The sequence below is a fragment of the Thunnus maccoyii genome, chromosome 18 (genome assembly GCF_910596095.1).
Source record: "Thunnus maccoyii chromosome 18, fThuMac1.1, whole genome shotgun sequence".
Lineage (NCBI taxonomy): Eukaryota > Metazoa > Chordata > Actinopteri > Scombriformes > Scombridae > Thunnus > Thunnus maccoyii.
In genome coordinates, this window is record NC_056550.1 from 11511154 (window position 1) to 11537036 (window position 25883).

General features: G+C 41.6%; 2 protein-coding genes across 4 annotated transcripts; one reads left to right on the plus strand and one right to left on the minus strand.

Moving 5' to 3' along the window:
• Positions 1-869: 869 nt before the first annotated feature.
• Positions 870-6641, minus strand: jpt2 (Jupiter microtubule associated homolog 2). The gene is made up of 5 exons (XM_042394195.1): positions 6418-6641; positions 5308-5456; positions 4656-4807; positions 3622-3658; positions 870-2555 (listed from the first exon to the last, which is right to left on the minus strand). The coding sequence occupies exons 1-5, from the start codon at positions 6471-6473 to the stop codon at positions 2233-2235; spliced, it is 717 nt and encodes a 238-aa protein (XP_042250129.1). The 5' UTR covers positions 6474-6641; the 3' UTR covers positions 870-2232.
• Positions 6107-25285, plus strand: cramp1 (cramped chromatin regulator homolog 1). 3 transcript variants are annotated; one of them, XM_042394193.1, is made up of 21 exons: positions 6107-6334; positions 7495-7645; positions 9447-9823; positions 11724-11926; positions 12095-12248; positions 12653-12736; positions 12933-12981; positions 14038-14123; positions 14628-14751; positions 15321-15402; positions 15689-16636; positions 17076-17253; positions 17667-17839; positions 17943-18017; positions 18154-18232; positions 18434-18544; positions 19312-19469; positions 20306-20492; positions 21782-21949; positions 22517-22662; positions 22911-25285. In XM_042394193.1, the coding sequence occupies exons 3-21, from the start codon at positions 9448-9450 to the stop codon at positions 23022-23024; spliced, it is 3495 nt and encodes a 1164-aa protein (XP_042250127.1). In that variant the 5' UTR covers positions 6107-6334; positions 7495-7645; position 9447; the 3' UTR covers positions 23025-25285. The 3 variants fall into 3 exon arrangements, with proteins under 3 accessions (XP_042250127.1, XP_042250128.1, XP_042250126.1); XM_042394194.1 differs by lacking the exon at positions 6107-6334 and having other exon boundaries at positions 7241-7645; XM_042394192.1 differs by lacking the exons at positions 6107-6334; positions 7495-7645 and adding an exon at positions 8893-9063.
• The last annotated feature ends 598 nt before the right edge of the window (positions 25286-25883 follow it).

Consider the following 25883-nt stretch of genomic DNA (forward strand, 5'->3'; position numbering starts at 1 on the left):
AGATAATCGTCCAAGTAATACTTCACCAGTGCCAACTCCACATTGGCCTGTTATTTTTACCCACAATTGTAAGAATATGATGCCAAGTGTAAAATTCTATGGCTGACATAATTTACACCTACAAGCTCTCATCTAGATTAGTTGGCTATAGCTGCATAGCTCCTAAATGATGATTAATATTTATATTTAAAATGAAAGGAGCCCCATTTTTATTGTGGGCAGCCTGATGTCCTACAAATTGGACTCCTATCCATCTTGGTATTTGTTTATCTTCACATCACAAACTAGTCTAGTCTATAGTCTGCTCTTTAAAATGTTGTCTAATTGGACAGAAATCAGGACTGAGAGTTAGTAGCCATGCTAGCAGCTCTGTGAGGTTGTACTTAGGCACAGCCATGATGTTTACCATGTCCACCATCTTAATTTAGCTTTCCAACATTCGCTAATTAGCATTAAACACAGAATAAGAACGTCAATTGCTTTGCAGGTATGTATTCATAAACCAAATTACTGGGCAAGTTAAGGGATCGCCAAAGTTATTAATTCATTCTGATGGGGACAATGTGTACACCAGAACCTGTCCAATAGTTGTTGAGACACTTCACACCACAAACATCAAAGTCATGGTGGCACTAGAGTTTAAGTCAGAATCAGTAAAGTCAGTAGGATTCATCCTCTGGGGAACATGGATCTCAGTACTAATTTTCATGAAATTTCAGACTGGACCCAAGTAGCGGAAAGTATGTTTTCCTCCAAGTAAGAATGGTCATTTTGTCAGGGAACAAGCAGCTTACAAAGAATGCTGCCAAAAAGCAAATCAATTAACTAATTCAAGAATTAACAATAAATTGGTATAAATATTCTGAAAGTGAATGTTCATTTTGTTTATTTTCCAAAAAACATTGAAATAACAAACTCCAAATGCAAAACAACAGTTTTTATTGCAATACACAGGATTTCTTTCTTCTGCTGCGCTCATTGCCTGCCAGGCACATCAACACACAGGGGACAGGCTGGCACCAGAATACCATGAATGTACGTCATGAAGTGGGTGGAGAGGTGATTATTAATGAGCCCACCTGGACTCAGGTAGGCCACGTGCTTGTCCAGAGGTCACTTGTCATCAGCCGTTTTAATTTAAAACATAAACAGAGGCCTACCCCAGGCAAATTAAAGGCATGTTCTTAGATAAAGCAAGCAATGAGGACAAAGCAGAAAAGTACCTGCACAATACATTCGCATAAAATCAAAATGGAATCAATATCTTTGAGGAAGCAGAAACATTTGGGAGTAAACACTTGCATTCATCTTTGTTTCAATTTCAATTTTTGGCGTCTCTCTTTGAACAGAGTTTGCGCTCTGACATCAGATTATTTGAGACACATGTTGAGATGAGAGGGAACAAAATTAAGTGACAATTGATGGGAAGGCAAGAGAGAATGCTCAGCTGATAAGGCTTCTGATTGTACAGTCATTCGTTGTTGTCTAATGCGTTGTAACTTTGAAAAATCGCCAAACAAAAGGTTTTATGTAGTCATCACATAAGGATCTGGTAGCGTTTTAAAAAAAAAGAAAAAAGAAAAAAAAAAAAAAAAAAGGTGGCACTAGTGGAACTCCCTGAAACATTTTACATTGGTGAGAACATCTGTTCACCCCCTCCTGACTGAAAGCCCACACATCAAGGTTTAAAATAGGCATCTGGAAATTTAAGCAATTGTCTGCAAAGAATTTACCTTTGATAATGGTTACATGATATCATTTGAATCCAGGACCGTTTAAAGCTAAAAACACCACAAGCAGTCTTCTTCTGATATCTAAACAACTCTTGAGATGCAAAAATGTTGTCAGAATGAAAAATAATTGTGCCTTCAACTACATTTACACATGCAAAAACACAGAAACAGTGAAAACAGTAACTGCACTATTGAGATTGAACAAGAAGTGAGTGAATAATAGTTAACCTGTTGATTGAACGGTTTGTGATTGTATGATTGCAGGTTTCAAGGTATAGGAAGAATGAGGCAGAGAGCAGAATCAGAAACGGGCTGAAAGTGCAAGAAGTTGAGGACAACATATTAGACCAGAAAACTGGTGTCAAGAACAAAAATTCCTAATCTTTGTTTAGTTGTACATGTGAAGTAACCGTGGGGGGAGGGAGGGAGGGGTGTTGGAATGAGAGAAGATTAACAGGAGAGCAGACAAAGAACAGGGAGGAGTGGTGTGTTCAGCTGATCAGTAGAATACCACGCTAGACTTTCCTCCAGGGGGGTTGAGGACCTTGTTGTGAGAGCGATGCCTGGGTCCCAGGTGAGGCTCATGGTTCTTCAGCAAAGTCTCATCAGGAAGTGAGGAAGAAGAGGGCTCAGGCTCTGGAGAGGCAGGGACAGCTGCAGCAGCAGCAGGAGGAGCAGAAGCAGGAGCAGGAGCAGGAGCAGGAGCAGCAGGAGCAGGAGCAGCAGGAGCAGCAGGAGCAGCAGGCTCCTCCTTGGCTGGCACAACAGCTGGGGAGACTGTTTCCTCCTTCACCTCAGGCTGGCTGACCTTGGCCTCAGGTGCTTGAAGAGAGAGAGAGAGAAAAAAAAAAAGTGCACTACAGAAACTGCCAGAGCAGAATTACAAAACTAAGTCTACAGCCAAGCTCGCAGCTCTGTGAGGCTGTACTTTGTGCTTTCAGCTTAATGCTAATGTCAGCATGCTCACAATGACACTGTTATTTCCTTGATGTAGGCACCATTTCCAAGGTTCACCATCTTAGTTTAGTATGTTAGCATGCTAACACTTGCTAATTAGCACTAAACACAAAGTGTCTTTAAATTTACATGTGTTTGGTAATAAACCAAAGTATTGGACAAATTGAAATTGTGATGCAATAATGGAGCTTATTAGTTACAATTCATCCTGACGGGACCATTAATACCTGCACCAAATTTCATGGCAAACACCCTCTGGTTGTAGAGACATTTCACTCAGAACCACAAATGTGAACCTCGTGATAGTACTAGAGGAAAAATCAGGGGACAATGAATGCCTGTACAAATTTTGTCAAAATCAGTCCTGTAGATATCTTTCACTGGATAAGTGAAGTTTTTGACCTGTTTATGTAGCTAGAGGAAAAAAATTAGGGATCACCAGTCAGTAGGATTCATCCTCTGGGGGACCATGAAGACCCAAACAAAATTTCACAGCAGTCTGTCAGCATATTTCAGTCTGGACCAAAGTGGTGGACTGACTGACACTGCCGATACCTAGAGTCACACTGCTAGCATGGCTGAAAATCAATCACCTGTTTTCCTTGTAAAACATAATGAAAATGACATCTTTCACGAGTCATGCACAGCAATTATATACATTCATTCTAAAAGTCTTCATTTTCTCCAATCCAACTAAAGACACAGCTTGGTATTTCATAAAACCCATGAATGCAAAACTCAAAAACAAAACACAAATTTCATTAACCATGATGTCAACTGGGCTGACCAAGAAGAAAGGCCATTTTAAAAAGATCTAACTACAGTGTAATCCCTGTGATCTGCATATTGAGCTTTGCTACAGTGGGTAGGATGACTCAACATAAATCAAGTCTGCCAAAAATCTTCCATTATGAAACAAAGTGAAACTCACCTGGTGATTCAGGTTCAGGTCCCACACTTAGATTGTCCTGTAAAAAAACAAAGATGAGAAATTTCTCACTCGGTAATCAATGAAAGAACTTAACACAGGCTCTCTTCTTCATGATCGAACAAAGCTAAAGCAGCTAATAAAGTACTGTACAACAGTGCAATTTCCATGACTAAGGACTCTCTCTAAGGCTTCTTGAAGAGAAAGTATTTGTCTCATTTACTGTCAGCAAGCTACTAAAGCTACATATTTATAGTAAATACATCCAATAAGCTAACATGCATTCTCTTACTGTATATGTGAACATGGACTTGAATGCAAATATGAATGTCAGTTGTTCTGCAGTGCCATTTAGCAGAGGCCAACCAGGATAACATGCCATAGGATGGGCACATTTTTTAAGTTGTACTACAAGCCAGAAAACAGTGTAGGACAGGGATTCCCAACCCACAGGCCATGGACCGGTACCAGGCCTCAGAAAATTTGCTACCGGGCCGCAAGGAAACCATGGGATTTGGGAAAAAGCTGAATAATAATTATATAACGTCATAGGCTATTATGGGGGTAAATACCTTGAACTTGGTGCAGTCTGTGCTGCATTATCCCCCTCCTCTCTCATGCCTGCTCTCTCTCTTATTACCAACCTCAACACAGTCACATAAAACTGATAAATTAACAGATTTCTTGAAAAGTTGGCTTAGAATTTACTTTTGTCACTGCTGAGATTGTTGCAATGGACTCAGCGGTCTAAGCCGACAATACTCTGGTTGCATAAACTCTATTGACCCGAGGGGAACGCTGCTTGGTATAGTAGAGTATGTGGCACACGTCTGGTTAAAAAAGAAAATACAGAATAAAATGAAACAACAAGAGGACTTTTGAGCCGTATTTGCACTGTGAGCAGCAGATAATGACTAAATCAGTTTGTGACAAACTTACTGGCTGTGTGTTCATTAAGTTTCCAGGAGTCAGCGGAAGAATAGGAAAGGAAAAAAAAAACAAGTCTAAGTGGACTGAATATTTCGTGTGTGGCCTACCTTTGGCTTATTTGGGTGGCTTCGGTTTTGGCTTTGGACAGGCGCACTTTCTCCAGCCCCAAATATGTTGCTGGTATGTCCACCTGGAGGTATGGGTCTCTGTGGTTGAGCTGCAGGTTCAGGTTCCCCAAATATTCCGCTACTCTTCCCACCTACATGAAATATTACCAAGATGTGTACAGTGTTACAGCAGTAACCATGACAAAAATCCCACACTCAACTTTTGTTTTTGATGACTAGTGAAATGCACTGCCCTTTTCTTGCCCTGCAGATTCATGACACTGTGGCAAGATGTCATTACTTATGTGGGAATTGAGCTTCTTCATGACTGGTCACCCTTCAGCATCACACCATGTACATAAGCAAATTAACTTGTCATTCCAGGGACGCTATTGGCACAGTGAAGACTTGATAGATACAGGAGCCAGGGTGACCCAGCAGTCCCTGCTTGGAAATTCATTTTCCAACAAACCTGATTATACCAGAAACTTAACAGAATCTGGATGTGGGTTAAGTCAAGGCACAGAAAACAGTGAGAGTGCCTACGCTGGAACTATCACATTATAGTAACAGTTTTCACACCCTTAACATTGATAGATGCTTTGAATGGCCTGCTTCTGCACATCTGTTAGCCCAGACAGGCTGGTCTGACCTGGAGGATTAGAGCGTCTTGGTACACTCTGGGGTTCCTCTGGTGGAGCAAAAACTTTAGAGGCCATCTTATTGGGTCTTCTTGATGCTGCATCATCTTCGTAGCCACCAAACAGGTTACTGGAGCCACCTCCAGGAGGCTGCAACACCCTGCAGAAGACAAAAGACTATAAGTACAACCTTCATAGGAACCAACCTATTTATCTCTAAAGATGGACTACCTAATACAAGTGTGAAAAGGCAAAGACAAATAGACCATAAATAATGTCAGGTATTTTTATTGGTTTATTTGGAATTGTCTTAGTAAATTAAGACTGTATATAGTGTGTCATTTCATTAACATTTATCTGAGGATCTGTCAGTCCTTAACAAATATAATGTTTCTAAAACGTCTTTGATTCATAATTTCATGATATTCATGTTTAGTTATACATGATGTCATACTTTTGCTCACGCACAAGAAAAAAGGGTCGAGTAGAAAACAGTATGTAACATGGCTATAAATGTTATCTACCATACAGCGACAACATAAGCAAACGCTGCCAAATAACAGGTCATTTGATAACACTGCTAACTATTCGGGAAGGGCGCCACACGCCTTAACACTCTTCGATAGACTTGGCGTTGCGCTTTCTCAAGTAATCAGAGGCCATAACATACTTGAACTCGACTATTACACGTAATTGAAAAAAAAGCTGACGCTTTACGGGTCAGTCGGGGGAAACTGGACCTCCTCTAACTAGAACAATGCGGCCGCTACGCCGTAGTTGGCGAGTACAAAGAAGAGCAGTCTCAAGTGGCTTCACACTTCCGCAGGCGCAGCAGACAACGCCTGGTCGGTTAGCTTGAAAAAGCTAATCCTTGACTCTGACAAGTCACACCACGCCGACTCGAGTTGAGCGACTACACAAGAGACTAACTTCAGCTGTAACAGGGCTGAATGCAAGCATTATGTTTTAAAACATTAGCAGGAAAAAAGGCAAAAGCTATGAAGAGCTCCTGTCAAAAATATCGTTAACCTACATTGAGTGAGTAGCTGACCGAGCGGCCAAATAAACCGTTGGCCATTTCTTTCAGAGATAACCGTCCTACATTAATACATATTATTCACCTTGAGCTTGGTTTTGACCCAGCCTCCAACCCTTGGTACATGTTCGTCGAAGTCATAGTGGTTTTGTTTTGAGCCTTCAAGTTTCCGAAGACAACTTCGTCAGTTTGCCAACTGGACGAACAGCAAGTTCCTCCTGCCTGCGCGTGCCCAACCAAACTCCTTAGCGACGAAATGCAGCCTACCCAGCTGTGACGCAGAGGAATATAAGCGGTCTGCTGAGAGCTGTGGTGCGCTCGTTTCAAGGCAGAGGGCGTCCCCTCATTTAAACTCGACTGTGATGTTGTAATCCAGTGAGTCTTTTGATATAACACTTTGGTCACGGCGGCACTGACAGTACTGTCGTTTTTTACGTCTGATTTGTGCATTTATCGAAGACATATCTGTTGTAGTAACTGTAGTAGCTCATATAAAAATCGCAAAACTCCGCCCTGCTGGTCCGTCAAAGAGCCATTAAACAACCGCAACCGTGCACTAACCTCGATGTATCACGCTTGTTTTGCTCACCGGGGCGCTTGGCCTGGACAAAGACAACGTAGGCTGAGAAAGCAACTAAAGTGAAGTGCAAATGCCATTGAATCAAAAGCCCTTTGTGGTATATTTAGTGTGTTTTATTGTTGTCGAGCTGTATCCTTGGTTGTAGACCATGTTTTGTTGCCTGCAAGCAATATGATATTCTGAATCCGCTTATCCAAGTGGAATTCGGCGTATACTGGTATTAAATACAAGTATATCCTATGGATTGCGCCTGCTGATTTGATCTTCAAAATGTCAATCACTTTGTGGGCGGAACCTATTTTTAGAGCGCCAAAAAACTCTATTGCAGTGACGCCAGTCTCGTTGAAATAATATTAAAACTAATGAACAAACATGTTAGATTATTGAATCGTCAAACCGACTTTGAACTTTAAAAAATACATATCATATGTATACATTTTTTTCTTATCGGGAAACTTAAAAGGCATGACAGGAAGAGCATGACGATTGGTCCTTCGCAGGGCCTTTTTCAATAACGATTGGCGAAGCCTTCTGTCAATCAAATTTTAACCGTCGTCCTCGTGTTCTTCTAACCAATCACAGGGTTTGTTTTCGAGTTGTAGTGGGCGTGCCAAAGCGCGTGGAGGCTCGCTCTGTGGGAGCTGTCATCGGTAACAAGCTGGAGTGCTGCCGTTAGCTAGGGATGCTAACCAGTGTCTCGATTGGGAATACCACCAACAGGCTTCCACTTCAGGTAATTGAACATTGATAGTGCTATCGGAAGCGGGTTTGAGGCTCTGCTTGAAATAATAGTTTTGTTACAAGCAGGTTTTGCAACGTTATGGGTTGTTTTACTGCCGTAACGTTAACGCTAAGTTAGCTAGCCAACGGCAGCAGCCATGCTAGGTAGCACGTTATGTATGGATATGACCAGTATTCATTTCATACAATTAATTGCAACTAAGTTAACGACAACTGTTAGTATAAATAACTTTAACTCTTGTCACATTGCACTACTAAAGTTACGATAACCCTCTTGAACCGTGGTTACACGACTACAGTCACTGGGTTGTTAGGACTAAAACGCTGCAGTTGAATGTATAAAGTATAGATATTAGTTTATTACTGGAAGATTTTAATTTACCTTAAGTTACACTGAAACGATGTTTTGACGCTGAGTAACAGTTAAATTATCATTACATCCACCTATTGACGTTACAGTGATCTGAAGCTGTGAGATTATAAGGAGTACAAGTAAACAATCATTAACTTAACTAGTAGTTTCGGGCTCTTACTGTTATATATCAGACATATTTTGTGGTCGATTGAGTTGTAGGAGTATGTGAGAGTTGGCGTTCAGATGACACAAAACAGGCTGTGTCGGAATGTAGAAAAGAAGATTTTTATCATCACTTTCCGACTTCAAGCTACTTATGTCCAATTAATCTTTCTTTGTTATAGCTTTCTCTTGCTGTCACCTCTCTGCGCTGCCCTCCTCCTGATTGTATTCAGAAATAAATAAAGAAACTAGAGGGTAACAATCAGGAAAACACAATACTCTACATTTTGTATTGTGCACTCAATATAACACTATTTTACAAATGTAATACACCAGATCTTGGTGCGCATCGGGCACATAAAACCTGCTCTCTGTACTGATTTTGACATGTGATTATTTATACAGGGTGATAGCACTGTTAGAAAAAACTGTGTATTGTCACAGAAGGCTAACAATTACTGGATGCATATTAAATAAATCGTTTTGCAGATATCATTTCTGCAAGGCGACGGTGACGTAGTGACAAGCAAAGTCCACTTGCACTCAGGTTAATAAAACTATCTGTGCGTATCAATTCAAACGAGCTCAGCTGACATGTGCTAACAGGAAATTCTCCTTCATTGTATGCAGTAAATATCACATATTAGTGTGTAGTTATAAAGTTTTATTTCTTCTTTCAAAGAATCATTGAGTAATGTTGTTGCTGATAGAAAACAGTTGAACTGCGCAGAGAGTTCAGTTCAGTCGAGGCAGGAGCAAGGAGAGGGCAGAAAGCGGAGAGATCGGTCTAGGATTTATTATGCCCAATTTGACTAGTAATTGCCAATATAACCGGTCGGACCCATGGTGAAGAGAAAGAAGACGTCACCTACTACCGAAGATCATGAAAATGGGTAAAATTATGTTTGAAATAAACACTTTATTTAGAGGGCGAATGCACCGAGGGGTTTTCGTTGTCGTTTCTGCAGGGCGCTAAACTGAAAAGCGCTCGCATTTGAATTTAGTTGAAATTCAACCTTAAATATTGCCCTTTAGAGCCGAAAGACAGCTGGTAAAACACCGCAGTCAGTTACTAAACTATTTTGGTTGCTGGATATAATTTATCTGGAGACGTTAAATGCATATATTTGGTGTTGTTTTGTCGGGACTGGTGAGGGGATTTGAAACAAACAGCGGCGGCCATGTTGAGAGACAGTGAACGTCGTCTTTAGAAGTTAATTTTGCACACCGCTTTGCTCCTAATGTGACAATTTCCCCCCTGAATGTGTTTTGGCAGCATGACACCGGGCTCCAGGGAGGGGATCGGTGTCGATGGGAGGAGGAATCCGTCCAGAAAGCCCGAAGGTTGCGACGAAGAGGAGAGCGGAGAGCAGGCGACCGAGGAGCGCAGTACAAAGGGAGACGACGGAGTGGAGAGTCTTAATCCATCAGCTGCGGGTCTCAGCCCCGGTTCAGCCCCGGTCCTCCCAGCCTCTCCGCCGAACCGAACCGGACTTGGCTCGACCCAGCAGCCCCAACCCTCCGCGGAGCCCGCCCCTCCGTGTCACGATCAACATCATTTTCTCCGATCAAGTGTCCGACCTCCAAGCAAACGGATCCGGAAGGATTCAATCGGCTCAACCATCAATGGACATGGCGGGGCAAAATCGAAAGGTACTGTAGGTGACCAGCTCAGAGAGGAGGTTGGATTAGCGAGGGGGTCTGCTCTCAGGTTTAACGGTGTCACTATATTTACAGTTTGTTTATCAGTGATGGGGAAAGTGACGCAGCTTTTGTGCTGTGTAGTCCCCCTGGGCCACCGGCTGGCATGTACTCTGGGTAGATTTCTGGCTGCTCCAACACAAGTTGCAACATCCATCCTGTGAACCATTTCTATGAAAAGGAGTAAAGTCACAGGCCACATGTTACGTTTCAGTTAGAATGTCACTTGACTATTTTCAGTTGCATTTTCTCAGAAACTTGACATTATGACTTTAAAAACACAGGGCTGTTAATGGCTGTTGTTATTAGCAGAGTGTTGGGAAAATAAATCACCGATTTATAATAAAAAAAAAAATTGTATTGATCCACTGATCCAACCAGTTGGTGAATTACAGTTTATATTTTTGCCTTTGAGAACTTTTTAAAAATGTAAAATTATAATAATGCACAATCTAGCCACGTGTCACAACAGACAATAGTGATGCAGCAAACAACCAAAGATGTGTGTGTGGTGCATTCTCATTTTAGCAAATATGAGATACAAATTTTGATTATAATCCATCAGAGATAAACTGGCTGACACTTTGTCTCTTACAGTGTGAGAAATATATATATATATGCTAAAGCCTGCAGGAGCAGTCCTCTGTGAATTGACAGTAATATTTGAATGTCTGAGTTAAGAACTAAAACTCTCAGGCTGACTAACGGACTCTAAAACGCATCAATGTATTGCCTCATTGATTACTGATCAGAAATAGTGATCCCTAATATTAATAGAAAACTGGCTTGAATAAATGTATCCTTTAAAACTGGACGTCTCTGTCCTGGTCTCCATACCACCAGTCTCACAAGAAAGGTGGGGCAGAAGCATTAATATCCAGTATGTGTGAAACATACAGTATCTGAGGTGGCCTCTGCTCATTTGACAGCCTGTTATTGATGTGCTACCAGCCAGAAACCTGAATCTTTCTTACTGAAGAATTTGTCATTGCTCACTGATTTACTGAGAAATTAGTACTGATCTGTTTCGGCTGTTTTATTTTTGTTTTTGCATGTGTGTAATTATGTTGCTCGGCATGGACAATATGTCAGTTTTTTCTTTCTTTAAAAATGGCTTTATAAATGAATTGGACTCGGATCAGACTGAAGTGAACTTTTACCGTATGCAGATGAATTAGGTTGCTCTGACAGATACGACTGGTAGATTTCTTTTGTTGTCGGAAAAGAGAAAGTGACTGTGATTGTATCATCAAATACATTTAGATTGCCCAAGTGTCAACCAAGGACCAAGGAAGCCCTGTTTATTTTGATATGATGCTATATTGGTGCACATCTATTTTGAAAGAGGCACATCTAGGTTAGTGCCTATGAGCCACACACTGATTTGCATTTGTAAATGAACACCCATTTTGGCTTAAAATCTACTGTTGCTTTAACGTAGTGCAGTGCTGCAACAGCCTCTGTGTTTGTGCTAATGCCTCCTGGCATTGTGCTCTGTGCTCGGCTAAACTTGGCCATTCAAGCCCACCACGAGTTGATTTTGGACCCGTGTACTGTAGACCTGGCCATAGGGACTGATTGCTTTTCCTGCCTCCTTGCCAGAGCTGAACCACAGAAAGGGAAGCTCTGCAGGTTGTGCGCTGTAATGGCAGTGGGTGGCTTTGCGTGCATGTATTTTACCATCTCCTAAACCACACACCTCAGAAGTACAATTGTATTTTTTTTCCCCATTCTATACAAAACAACTAGGGTGGTAAACCAAAACATTTTTCCTCTGATTTTAAATTGTGTTTTTCCTCTGAATGTTTCATGACTGATGGATTTGTGGGCTCCCGCTTTTTGTGTAATACAGGGGCAGAGAATGGCTCTTCCTCTCAGGGGGCAGTGGGACAGTCGGGGCCTGTGGCTGGCTCTACGGGGGGAGTGTCCAAGGCATCTAAGGGCCAAGGGTCTACTGAGAAGGAGGAGCAAGCCGGTAACCAGAAGAGGGCCCGTCGGCAGTGGGAGTCTTGGAGCGCTGAGGACAAAAACAGCTTTTTTGAGGGGCTCTATGAGGTACAGGATGGAACCAAATGGACTGTGATTACCGTATAATTTTACAGTAAATGGGCAGCTTTGATGGCATTTATGTTTACATTATTTATTCTAGGACACCAAGCTAAAATATCTCTTCATAATCTTCTTATCTTTTGACATCTTCTGCTCATCTCTTCTGCTGTCCAGCATGGGAAGGATTTTGAGGCTATCCAGAACAACATTGCAATGAAGTACAAGAAGCGAGGGAAGCCGGCCAACATGGTGAAGAACAAGGAGCAGGTCCGCCACTTCTACTACCGGACGTGGCACAAGATCTCCAAACACATCGACTTTGCCAATGGTGAGCTGCCATTTATCTTTGACTCCATAACAATAAAAACGTGTGACTTTTGGCATCTCATCTTGTCTCACCTACCCTGTTATGTTCATTTAAGGTGTTCACTAGAGCTGTCAGAAATGTTAGTGTGGCAGTCATTTGTGTCCTTGGGTTAAATGGGGCTTTAGTTTCTATATAGTCCAGGTCCACTTTTCAATACTTCTCACACTGATGTTTATAGCTCCTTGTTCAGCAGGTTGGCTCAAAGTCACAAAACATACTGTATGTAAAGGAATCTCACCTGATAAGCACAAGCCCCTTTCCCCTACAAAAAGCCTTCAATGTCACTGTCGTGTTATCTTTATGTAGCATGCACATGCCTCCTAGTTACAGCAGTGTTGTGACTTGTGCTGCCTTTCCTCCTTCAGTGTATTCCCGAGTGCTGAAGAAATCCTCTCAAGAGCTTTACGGTCTCATCTGCTACGCTGAGCTCCGCAAAAAAGTTGGAGGATGTAAGTGAGGGTTACACATGTGTTTGAATGTACTGTATGCCTTTTTAAAGTTGTTTGTGTGTTTGAGTGTTTTGCTGCTGGTAGTTTGGGACACAAGGGATGTGATTAAACACTGCATGCTCCCAGTCATGGGGGACAGCTGCTCCTGAGGGACGATGTTGTGAGCTGATTTCTCCTTGTGTTTTGTCTCTGACAGTAATGGATGATAAGAATGTAGCAAAGCTGAACGAACTCATCCAGCAAGGGTAAGTCGGTACTACAACTGGGGGGAGAAAGCATAAACCAGTCACATTGTTTTTTTATGTTAAATAACACAAAGAGTGCATTTACATGCATATGTCTGGGATTGACAAATATGCTGTTTTTGATTTGATGTACTTTATCACATCTACAAAAACAAAGATAATCTTTCATCCTGAGTGATGATAGACTAAACCATAGTATCTGTGGAGAATGTAAGCCTGGAAACTGAGACATCTAAACATATTCTGTTTACTGACAAGTTTAATTTCTATATTAATATTTTGTTTGTTCTGATTCATGTGTCCAGGGAAATTTGAGATCTATAGGTAGTGGACAAAATATTACAAAAACACATTACAATTAAGTAGCTTAGAGAAGCTTGTAATGTTTGATGTTTGTAGAGGTTGTCAAAGGTGTTGATTAAACTCAGTGGTCATTTTTGTGCTTGAGACTTACCAGGATAGTTTTTAAGTAACTATCCTGGTAAGTCTCAAGCATGTTTGTCTGTGAGAACAGCTGGCGTGCACAGTCTGTGTGGTTGTAAATTCTGGGCTGCATACAGATGATGATAAAATTTAACAGTCACCATTGTGGCGCACATAAGTGAGTTTCACACGTACAAATAAGCTAAGTAGTCGCTGACTGTCACACACAAATATGTACCATGTGGACAGTCTGAGATCATGATGACATATGCCAAATGCAAGAAAAATCCATTTGCAGCAGGAACACTAATCACAACTTATATCCCTGACTAACACTTAAAGGGAATTTAAAAATTTTTTAATCAGGTCAATCATCACCTCTTTCAGTCTAACAAAACTGACAACACAGTATTACATACTGCACGGCCACTGTATTGTAACAAGTTTATGTTATTTTGTCTAGTTCAATTTTTGAGGTTATTCTGAACAAGCTGTGTTAATGTGAATTATTAGCACACTTCCTCTGTGAAAAATGCAGAGTGACAATGAGCACTTCACTGACTGGTGTATTGTGACCCAGAAAATTTGCTAAAAATAATCAAGATTTCACTGCTGTTCTGTCTGTTTGACCAGGGCCACCACTGTGCGCTCCAAAGGGAGGAACCTTCGAATCAAAGCACCCATGTGCCGTGCACTGAAGAAACTCTGTGACCCAGATGGTGAGCATGTTCATGCATGGACACCCAACACACACTGAACATACGTACCACATGCAAGGTAAACAAACACCAGTTCTTAAAATATAAACAACATCAATGGTGAGGCGCAGGGTTTGTGGGGGCGGGGTTTTGGCAATAACAATGGCAGCGTGTGGGCTACTGGCGTCTCCATGGTAACTCTGGGAGCAGAGTGAGGAGGAGCAGGAGGGAGATGGTGGAGGTGACTGGTTGGACCAACTGCCATCTACCAAAAACATTCACTCACCAAAGTTAGAGAAAAAAATTGCTTTAATCATGGGTGAAAAATCTGAATCCAACCTGTCTTGCATCTGCCATCTTTTTCCTGTAGTCAGTCTTTGTTTTGAGTGCAAGAAAACAGCTAGTGCCAATCCATTAAGCATGGACACCTTCTCTTGCTCTTGAAAAACACCTAATTGTGGTCTCACAGTGAACCCTAGCAAAACCTTTTCTCTGAGTTCTGTTGGTGTCTTCATGTCCCTGCAGGAGTAAGTGACGAGGAGGACCAGAAGCCGGTGCGTCTTCCCCTGAAGGTGGCAGTGGAGCTCCAACCACGCAGCAACCACTCCTGGGCCCGTGTTCAGAGTCTAGCTCACAACCCTCGCCTCAGGTCAGGCATGCCGGTTAACTAATCTCTGAGAGGAGTCAGTTACCAAAAAACATTGTCAAAAGTTGTTTTCAGGCTGCTATTTGCATTTATTTCAGTACTGTATGAGAATAAAGTTGCAGAGGTATCATATGTCCAAGCTTATTGTCATATCGTAACGCTGCCGCTGGCAACAACTGTTTTGACAAGTCCCCGTCAGTGCGTTCAGAATACTTAGACATCTGACATTTGTAATGCAAGAAAAGTCAAACTCACTTGGTTCTTTACACCACACCCATGTTTGCCATTGTTTTCCAACAGCATAGCTCATAATGCAATGCTTTTTGGCTAATGACTCCCAGTTTTCAGATGTTGGAGTTTGCATGTATACATCATCTAGGTGTTTTGAAAATAGTCTGTGTTCACACTCACAGCACCACAAGACTACAACATAACTTTGACCCAAAAAATATGTTTAATATGTTGGAGCATGAAAACTAAATCTCTCAGCCCAATTCCATTCGGCATTATCTACAGCAACTTGTAAATAAAAACTATGTATTTTTTTTGTTTGTTTGTTTTTTCCAACCCAGGATGGTGGTGGAGCTCCACAGGAAAGTCTCCAGCCTCATTGAGTATCTGAAACAGAAGTGGGCATACCACGACCAGCGGATTGTATCCTTTAACACATCATTTGATTAGAAGTTGGGTAGAGCAATATTTGGACCAATTTACACATCCAATTTCATTAAGAAAAATGGTGTTGAGTGTGCTGAGGCACTAACAAACAAACTTACATAAAAATCACTCTTTTATATTGTATCTATTGCACAGTACAACATTTGTAATCATACGTCAAGTGTGAGCAGAGCAGTGGTTCTGCACTTCAGCTGTGAACATTTGGGGGGGACATGCCTGTATCTATCAGTTATATCGGGGTCCTTGACACTGGTGCTTTCAGCTCAAGAGTCTGATGGAGAGGGAGGCTCTGAAGGGTAGCCAATCCAGCACAGCCTCTCCCAGCAAATCCCAGCCGGAGGAACTCTTTCTTTTCCCGGCCGAGAGCAGCACCTTGACCATGCTGCCTGGCGTGGCACGTGTGGTTCACTCCAAGGCCTCCTGCACTGTTCACTGGCTAGAAAGTGGAAAGAACCGGCCTAACGCGAAGGAACTGCCCGCTGCCCAGATCCTGGGAATTCACACCGCTCCACCACTTCGGACTGGCGCCAAATCTGGACGAGGAAGCGCTGCCGCTGCTGGTGGTGGTGTTTCAGTAACTGTATTGAGTGACACTCGTCGAACTGAGCCCATAAACCCTGAGCCCTCATCAGACAGTTCTGCAAAGCTAGAGGAGAAGAGACCAATATCTGTTTCTGTCCCTGCTTCCTCTCAGCAGGCTCCCAGAGAAGAGGGAGCTGTGATGGGCCCCTCTGAAGGGGGCAAGACGTTCATTGGAGCGGAGGCCAGTGGTGGCTTATCAATGACCAAAAGCAATGATAAGTTGTGTAGTGGTGCAGAGAGCTCATCGGAGCAGTGCAGAGAAGAGCAGAACACCAGCACCTCTTCCCCAGAGGCCAATCAGACACCTCCAGCCAAGCCTCTCGTGGCTGGCTCAGAGGAGGGCGTGCCGCAGGGCTCTGCCCCAGCAGCCAAAGAGCGGACTGTTGAGCAGATCAGAGAGGAGGGCTGGAGTGCCCGTGACGCAGAGAACGTCACCCTGGCTGAGTTATACTTGATGTTAGGAAAGCCTGGCAAGCTGCAGCTGGAATATGAGTGGCAACCTATTGCAGTTACTCACAACAACCAACAAAACGGACAAGCCTTGACACAACCCAAGCCCAACAGGACACACCGTGTGCTGCGCTGCCTGCTCAGGCTGGTTGCAACTGAGGTCAATCCAAAACCGTTGGTAGGGATTAACTGTTACTTCTCACAATGTTGATGCTGGTTGCCAGACAACCATTTTAAATGTTTTGTGGACAGAATATCATGTTACTGTGTTTGGTTTGTTTAAACCGAAATTAAATTTGAAACATACATACATCCCAGTGGCATGAATGAAGACTGCACCTTAAAATAGATATTGTTATTAAGTGGTCTTAAATCATGGGCCGCAGGGGGACAGCAGTATGCATGGTGCATATTCCGTGGATTCACAAAATTGCATTGCTTGCAAGTGTGGTCATCCACAATAAATCCTGCATGGATAGATACATTTAATACTGGTACAATGTCTGCTGATTTCAGCACTGGTAGAGGGCTTAAACTGCTCTCTGTGCCACCTTTAACCTCTTGTAGAAGCGTACATGTAGAGCCAGATGGTGTCATTAATGTGTCCTCTCCTACAGGCTCCAGAGCTGTGTTCCACAGCCACATCACCACTCAAGACCCATCAGGAGGAGCAAAATCAGGCCCTCACACCTCCAGGAAAGGGTCCATTAGCAGGCGTTCGTAGCCCCAGCTGTGGCCGACAGCAGGCCTCTATGCGAGGGGCCAGGTTACACCTGCCAAACATCGGAGGCTCAGGTATCAATGGGCCCTTCTCACTTGCTCTAGATCCACTGCTACATGCATTAAAAGTGTGTTTACCTTCAGTGGAGCTGATTCCTTGTAAAGAGTGTAGTCTTCAGTATAGGTATTTAATAACAATATTCTGTTTGGGTTTGAAGGGATAGGAAATCAGTACATGGTTAGGATGGTTATAATATATCTCAGCTTTGTTACTTGATGAAGTCCCACGTACACCTTCTAATTTTACTGCTTATGTGTGTATGTGCTGATGGTGCTTTAGTTCTTTACTTGACCTTGGTAAATAATTAGGCAGTGCAACTCTTTCATTTGCCACATTTTCCAGTATTGTCAGAAAAGCACAGCACAAATAAACTGTAGTTGTTGTTGCGTGTGTTTTTATGGCATTTTAATGTTCCTTTCCTCTTTAGGTGGTCGCAACCTTCCCCGCTCCCTGCTGGGGTCGACAGCAGGCAGCGATACAGAAGGCGGTGTGTTCGCAGTACCCACCACGCTCCCCCCCAACAGTTCACGCCACAACAGAATGTTCTCCCCCAACAAGGAGGCTGAGTTGGCCTTAAGGCAACAGCTCGACTCTATCAGTGTAAGACAGAGCAATGTGTTATTTTTTCACACCAGAAGTATCAAGTCCACATTACTATGAAGTTGTTTGTATTGATTATTATTGTTTTTTTTTTCCCTTGTAGATGCAGTCAGATCTTTTCCTTTCTAGACCACGAAAACCTCGTAACAGACAACTTCGGAAACCACTTGTAGTTCAGGTAAGAAGGAACAAAAAGGGTGTTGGTTTATCGATTCAGTTGCTTTGTATTTTTAATGTCTTTATTATGGGTCTCTGACATGTTGCGGGTCACGTTGACCCTTCATCTAGTTAAATTTGTGCTTGCTTATCCACAGCGAACTCTTTTACCCCGAACTACTGGAGACACTCCGCAGCATGTTTGCTCCTTCTCCATCCTCTCCAACTCTGCCACAGGTACACTTCTAACATCAGGCTCCTACTATACAATATTGTATGTTTAGTGCTGTAGGGCAATGATTTTGAATACATGTGGTGATGTATGCATTGATATTAATAATCTACTCGTCTATTGTGCTCATTACACATTGCCAATGTAATTTCCCTCTCTGCACTCTGCTTATCTCTCACTCTCTCACTTCCTGTTTCTTCCCTCAGGAACTGGATCTTTCCGGCCAATCCAGACTCGTCTGACTCCTTCCTCCCGCCCCCTCCTGTCCAAAACTTCCCCTGTCGCCTCTAGCTCAGCAGCGGCCAGCCAGCTCGCCAGTATGTACCGCATCCATTAATTAATCCATTTTTCTTTTGTCTTTCGGGGGGGGGGGGTTGTAAATTCCTGATAGAGCACAATTATGTTGTACTGTTGAAGTTTACAGTTTAATTGAGTATCAGTTTTACCTCTTATTATGTCACTGTATTAAACAATATGGTTTTTACTTATTTCAGAATTATCCTTTAATTGGGTTTTTAACAGACATTTTATAACATGGCTCAATTACCAAATGGCCTCAACAAAATAAGACTACAACAAAATTAAACCAGAGTTGTACATTTTTTACCTGTTCTGCATGTTGTCTGTTTGTACGCCACCAACAATTTTTTTTATCATATATTCTTCCTTATGTTCCCATTCACTTTTTGTAAAATTAAGTTGTTTTTGTTTGAGAAACAGTTCCCAGTTTCAAATGATAGAAAATGATTGGCTTCTTGACTCCCACATGATCTCCAACAAGGTTTTGAACAAGCACTCTTTTGTGCAGGGCTAAAAAGACAAAAAGAACATTCTTCCAGCTAAACTCCTAGAGGAAGAACTTGAGTCCTCCATTTAAGTCTTTATATCCTCTCTGACCCCTCAGATTGTCTCCTGCTTCCTATTTTTATATTCAAATTGTTGTTGAGTTTAATTGCTGAATGTAAACATGTAGTTTTCAATTTATTTTCTGGTAAAATCCATTTCACATGCTAGTCTCAAGCATTGTCAACACTTATCAGGTCTTTGCAGATGTAACAAATCCCTTGTGTTTCTCTCCTCTCAGGTGCCATCGACCTGGCAGCGAAGTCTGCGGGCATCATCCCTGGCAGTCCCTGTCGGGAGCTGGATTCTCCCACTGTTGATAACAGCTCCCTGCTTGGCACCACGCCCATTGTAGATGCTGAACCAAACTCTCAACTGCTGCAGCACAATGTCCCAGAGGTCAGGAGCACACAAAATAACACACACACACACTTACAAACAAGGGACACGTTTTTAAAAATGGGTTACATTTTTCTTTGATGTAACTGTCTCCTCCTCCTCATCTTCTCAATTATGCTAAATTGTCTTGCTCTGGTTAAACTCTTTTTAACCAGAGCAAAGCTATATTCCAGTTATCGATACTTTCATGAAAACTATTTAATTGATTTATCTTACTGATGTAATTGTGATTTAGAGCAGCTTGGCTAGCAGTGGTAGAAAAATTAACCCTGCTTTTTGGGTCAACAGCTAATGTAACAACAAATACCGCAAATAATGAAGTGTTAAGTTAAAAGCAAGGCCCCTTCATTCCTGCTATATTTCTGTTTCTTTTTATCCTGCAAGATACCACAAATTCTTCAATTATTAACCAAATTTGGATTTTATGTGAAGTTTGGTTACAACAAACCATTTAAACATCAACCTATTGCCTTCATCTGGAGATTCTCAATAGGTCTTTGTGTGAATGTAAACATACTCAAAATTATTTACCATACCACTCGATCAGACATGTGGTGGTGATAATGTATTCATTCTCAACGCGCAGTCACTGAACACCAGATCCATGCCGGTCGGCCTTGGATCACTGCTTTACTATGAAGATAAAGTTTTCCTATTGTCCATGGAGGGTCGGGTTTCATGGTGTGAAATAGAAGACTGTGTTCTGGCCATCTGTGAAGAAATAGAAAAAACACATGCATGTTGATCTGAAAACTCATCTAATAATATAAGAAATAAAAGCAGAGAAAATCTAATAAAGCAGTCCCAGTTAAGTGTTTGTCTTGTTCTTTCCACAGAACGGTCTGCCTCCACCGTCTCCCGGAGTGACCGGTGGTGGAGACTCGCTCCTCTCTCCGCCCAGCGTAGCCTCACTCCTGGACATCTCTCTCCCCGGCCCCCCTGAAGAGGCTCTCGCCCCCGGAGAACCTCAAACACACATCAGTGACTCCATCATCGAGCTCGCCATCAACTCTGCCCACTATGGTGCGTGTATGTGTTTCTATCCCACATGCTGACATTTATTCTTGGAAACTGGCAAAAAAAACCAAAAAACTTGAGAGACAAGACAGGAGATGTGTGTTGTGAGACTGGAGGGTGACAACAGGTCGGTTGTGTATTCTCATGAGAGGTTGTGTTATGTGAAGGATCGTTTGAAAGTATGTAAAGTATTCTGCTGAAGAAACATGTTGACGTGCAACCAGAGGAGTTCAACATACCCAGGCTTTCTTTGTGTGAGCTGGCTCAACAAACCCTAAATTCGTGATCAGAGATAAGTGGTATCACGACGGTGGTTATGAACTTTCTTTGTTAACCTAGGCTTTCATTTGACTCTTTTTCCGCACAAAATGGACCGATCGTGTGCTGCTTACTTCAGTCAGGAGGAACAGATCATTATAATGGAGAGCTATGAATAATACAGATACATTATCACAGCAAAAAGCAACACTGTTGCTGCAAATAAGGCAAGAGAGGAATGCTGGCAGAAAATTGCTGCTGTAAATTCATTCATTAAAAAACCAAATTCATTAATTTATGAATTACGTAAATAGTTTGTATACTTATTTTACCACTCAATGCACTCTCTGTACCTCCCACATCCAAAGCTCTTAAACTTTAAACTTGATGCAGCAGATTTAAACATTATTCTCAAGAAGTGCATTCAGGTCTGACTCTGTCCCATAATGAAGGACAAGTGGAAATCACTTATCACAGATTCTGGCCAAATCAAAGTGAAATTAATATTATAGATTGAATATTATCGGTGATAAATACCAATAGATTAATCTTTTTTTTTTTGTTCAAAGTATTTCTTCATTAGTTTTTTTTTGTTTGTTTGAAATACAATTTGATATATTATAACAAAATCCCATCCTGCAAGTAACCCTAACCTCTTGCACCATTACAAATTTAAATATGACATATCAAATCAATGATAAGTATGATAAAAGACAAATCAATTTTCTAATTGGTGTTCTAATAGCTGCAGTACCAGCCGTGTTGAACGGGCAGCAAATCAGTTAGTTAGTGAAAGGACTGCTCCTTTTATTGCCGATTTTAAGCCGAAACTTGGAACATAACCTGCCCCGGACCAGGTGAAGTTTGCGGTATAAGTTACCATGGTGATGTAGCCAGGTTAAAAGAGAGCCACCTTCGTGACATTGAAAACCCTGACTTTATGCTCAACGTACCTTGCTAACCCACTAATCTCGCTTCGACCGGCGTCTTGAATGTTGCGTATGTAATCTGATGGCTGTTTTCCTGTTCTGCTGCAGGTGAGGAGGCGGCTCTCTCTCCAGCCAAGCTGAGCAACAGCGACAGCTCCAAACTGTTGGCCTCGTCTCCCTCAGTCAGCCCGTCCCGAGGCTGGATCCCATCACCCAGCCACGATCCCCAGTGGTACCCCAGCGACTCCTCTGACTCCACACTGGGATGCCTCCTCTGTAAGTCTTTTTGTCTCTTAAACACACATTAACAGATACTATTACAGATCTATTTTATTTATTGTAGGTTCACTGAACTGCTTACCTTCCAAAGTTTTGAGACAGACTATATAAGACAAACTATAAGACAAACTATAATTTAAAAATAGATAAAAATACTGACTGCTGCTCTCTTTGTGTCTGACCAAAATCAGCTTATTTATATATGATTGGTTTTGCCCAATATTCAAAATGTCTAATGGTGATTACTGAACACACAGAGAGTCTACTTCTACTTGTGTTTGTGTTGGAATATGGAGAAATAATCAAAGCTTTGTCAAAGTGACTGACACAGTAGGTAGCCTTGAATACATGTCAAATTAATAAAGGCATAAATAACATAAACTTTCACAAAGGACTCTTTGTTCATTCAGATATTTATTCTCTTATTAATTCACAATAACACTGACACAGCTGCAGATTTCCTCTCGCAGTGATGTCCCACGAACACGCCTTTGTTTCTACTCTGTTTGTGTGCTGTCCCTTCTATTCACTGTCTCTCTGTTTGTCTCTCTATTTTCCTTTCAGCCAGCATGGTCTCTCCTGATAAGGGCAGGCGGACCACCCTAACCCCCTCTGGCCCCTCCAGTGGCACGGCTTTGCTTGGTCCTAGCCTCCTGGACTGCAACTCCCATGATTCCTTTCAGTCCCGTGGCCTTCCAGATGTGGCAGAAGTAAGTTGAGCCCTTTGAGATAGCAAATTTTGGATTTTTATTTCTTTTTTTTTTGTTGTTTTTTTTAATCTCTCCGATTTTATAAAACAGTTTGACGAATATTGGCTTTTTGTTCTTTAAGGTGATGCAAAACATTTGACTTGACATGTCACTTCAAACAAACAGCACATAGCAAACTGACCTGTTTCTAGAGATCACTGGTAAAAAGGAGTTTTGTTTCTTCTTTGTCTCTTTTGTCGTGCCTGCAGATGGACTCTCAGCTTGCTTGTATGATGAGCGAGAGCAGCGTGGACTACATCGCTCGCTTCAATGACCTGGCTCAGGAGCTGGCTGTGACCGAGCCCTCCATCCCACCGCCCTGAGGAGGTAGAGGAACTGGCTCCACCGACCCACAGCCATCTGGAGACATCTCGGTGTCTAAACTGTCGCCACGCTTATCCCTTCTACTTTGGAGGAAAAACAACAGCGGAGATTGACCAATCCCCAAAGCCATCCCTGCCCTGTTTGTAAAAGTGCAATAATTAACGGTGAACCTTGACCATTGTTCAAAGCGAGTTAGAAACATGTTGGTTTCACTGAACTGTTCTTTAAGGTGAAATGCCCTTTAAAAACAAACACTTTAGAAAAACAGATGCGTTTACAAAACACAACCTCATGTACAGGAAAATACTATGCCATATCTGAACAAAAAAATATTTTCACTGATCTTTTATGTCTCTTCCTGCTCTTTGTGTGTGTGTGTGTGTGTGTGTGTGTGTGTGTGTGTGTGTGTATGTGTGGGTCTGTCTGTCTTCTTCTCTCTCAGATTTACCCCCCAAAAATGTGTAAATCCGCCAAAATGTGCAGTTCAGATCCCAGCCGGTGGCAAACCGCTGCTGGAAAGGGAATGTTGAAAATAATGGCAGCAAGAAGGGGGTTGCATAGTTGTTTCTTTGTGGCCTCGGTTGCAAAAATAGAGCACAACACAGTAGGGAAGGTAGAAGTAAAATCTTTTGCTGTTGCCCTCCATTTCATGTGCTCTTCATATCCGATCAGTTCAGGTTTTATTGGTTGCATTTTTAGGAAGAAAGCCTGCCCCGCACATGTGTGTTTGGAATCAGGTTCTTCATTTTGTTATACAGTCAGATGTCACATGCAAAACGGCAGCTTTCGTTGGTTGACTACATTTTGGTAGTAGCTCTACAGATGTGATCATCAGTGACTCCCCTTGAATTTTGTGCTGAAATCATATTGGAGTTCAGTGTCAATCACTTATAATGTCTGATGAAGATAAGACCCATTGACTGGCCTTCAGGTCGGTTTGTTGTTGCATAAACGGGTTAAGAAGAAATAACATACTTCTGCTTTCTTTTTCCACACACTTGGATTTATCTTTCCTTCAAGTTCTAATTAGTTCAGACAAAATATGACCAACCACATTTATTTTCATTCAGACTAAAATTCAAAATGTTTTGGGTACCTCCAAAAGTTCCTGGTAGTGTTACACTCCGTTTAAACTCCACAGGAGCTAGCAGTACGTATGTAATCAAACACTAAAGCCATAGTTGACACTCCACTTTTTGTACTTTTAAGTCTTGTAGTCTTCTTTAAACTCTAGTAAAACCCTCTGATTGGTTGTGCTCAATACATAATTCCCCATTGATACTGGATGCAATTAAAACACTAGGGCTAAGGTCAACATGATTGGCTTCTAAACATCATCCCTTTAGCCTCAGCCCAGTCTCTATGTGATGACGTTAAGAGGTTAAAACATGCTTTTAAATACTTTCTGTTACAGTGGATCCACCGTTCCCCATGTTAGTTTCTCACCTGAGATGCACTGTTGTTTACAGCGAATACACACATACCATGTGACGATGGTCACATCCAGACGTTCTCTGAATTTCAATTTACCAGCATCATCAATATGCAGTATTGTAAACATTTTTGCCTCATCAGCGTGTTTAACTTCATCTCCGTGAGTGTAAATTGTAGGAGAGCTTTTGTCGTCATTCCACAAATGGGATTTAAAACGTGGGTCTCCTTCGAGCACCTTTGGGGGGCTTTGACGCTAAAATGTAAAAGCTCTTGTGATTATTAATTTGGGAAAGGCTTTATCTCACACTAGATGAAAAAACAATGAAGATGGTTCTTAATAAGGAATAAACAGCAGGTTTTATCTTTGAATCTGGCATGTTTTCTTTTTTTTTTTTTTGTTTTTCTGTTGAAGGATTTATTTGTACAAATGGCAATTCCAGTATTCACTGCGCTTTTGTAACATAATGTAAATTGTTATTTGGACTATTTATTGTTAACATTTCAGAAAAATGTTTCTGTTTAACTTAATATTAAGATCTAAAAAGGAAAAACCTGTTGTTTAAAGTTTTCAGTTTGTAAAAGGTGTTTTTATTCTGTGTATAAAGATAGTTATAAAAAAAAAAGTTTTGTGTGTGCTTTTGTGTTAAAACCTGTTAAAATTCAAACTTTTAAAATAATAGTTGGTGACCTTTTAGATTATTATCTAAGGTTTTGCTGAGTGGTTTCTCTTCAGACCCAGTACTGAGAGTTGAGTTAGCAGCTCAATCTAGTTTAAAAGAAAATGCATTTCAACCCAGCTGAAACATTTATTAAACAATTAATTAAATCAGCAGGAATGATGTTTCTCATCTGCTGATTATTACATAGAACTGATTGAAAAAGGAAGTGGACTGAAATAAAGAGCAATTAAAAGCAAACGTAACAAAATATGGTTGAAAACTGCTGGACTCAAACAGGAAATCAAACTGAACACTATAAAAGCTTTTTAGATTAAGTGTTTCCTTCCTCTACATGAATGTAAAGCTCTTTGTTCTGAGAATCATTTTCAGTAGTTTGATCGGTAAAGATGACCCAGAAGCAAGAAGTCAGGTGTTCTACCACATCTCCAAGAATGATAGTGACATTTTCACTGCGTGTGTTACTATTGTATTTGTTTTACAGTCTTCAGTGCAACTGTTGCGGAAAGCCAAACAGGATACGAGATACTATCATCAAATCCTGTATTTTAGTACTTTAAATTGTACCTTTGTGCAGACTGCAAGGCATCAGAAAGCCAGTAGTACAGTAATACATGAAATCTCATCTGCTCTTTTTTTTAAGGTAAGAGCTGTTGTTACAGCTAGTGATGCACTGATCTGACTTTTTCAGTCCTGATGCTGATAACTGGGCGTTGGGTATCGGCTGATACGGAGTGCCAATCTCAT

Bases quoted from the DNA above. Each gene is read 5' to 3' on its own strand.
- cramp1 (XM_042394192.1), top strand. From the start codon at position 9,014: ATGGTGAAGAGAAAGAAGACGTCACCTACTACCGAAGATCATGAAAAT. The intron at 18,233-18,433 runs GTACACTTCTAA...TTCTTCCCTCAG, and splicing joins CCTCTCCAACTCTGCCACAG to GAACTGGATCTTTCCGGCCA. The intron at 19,470-20,305 runs GTCAGGAGCACA...TTCTTTCCACAG, and splicing joins TGCAGCACAATGTCCCAGAG to AACGGTCTGCCTCCACCGTC.
- jpt2 (XM_042394195.1), bottom strand. From the start codon at position 6,473: ATGACTTCGACGAACATGTACCAAGGGTTGGAGGCTGGGTCAAAACCA. The intron at 5,457-6,417 runs GTGAATAATATG...TGTCTTCTGCAG, and splicing joins GGGTCAAAACCAAGCTCAAG to GGTGTTGCAGCCTCCTGGAG. The intron at 2,556-3,621 runs GTGAGTTTCACT...TCTCTCTTCAAG, and splicing joins ACCTGAACCTGAATCACCAG to CACCTGAGGCCAAGGTCAGC.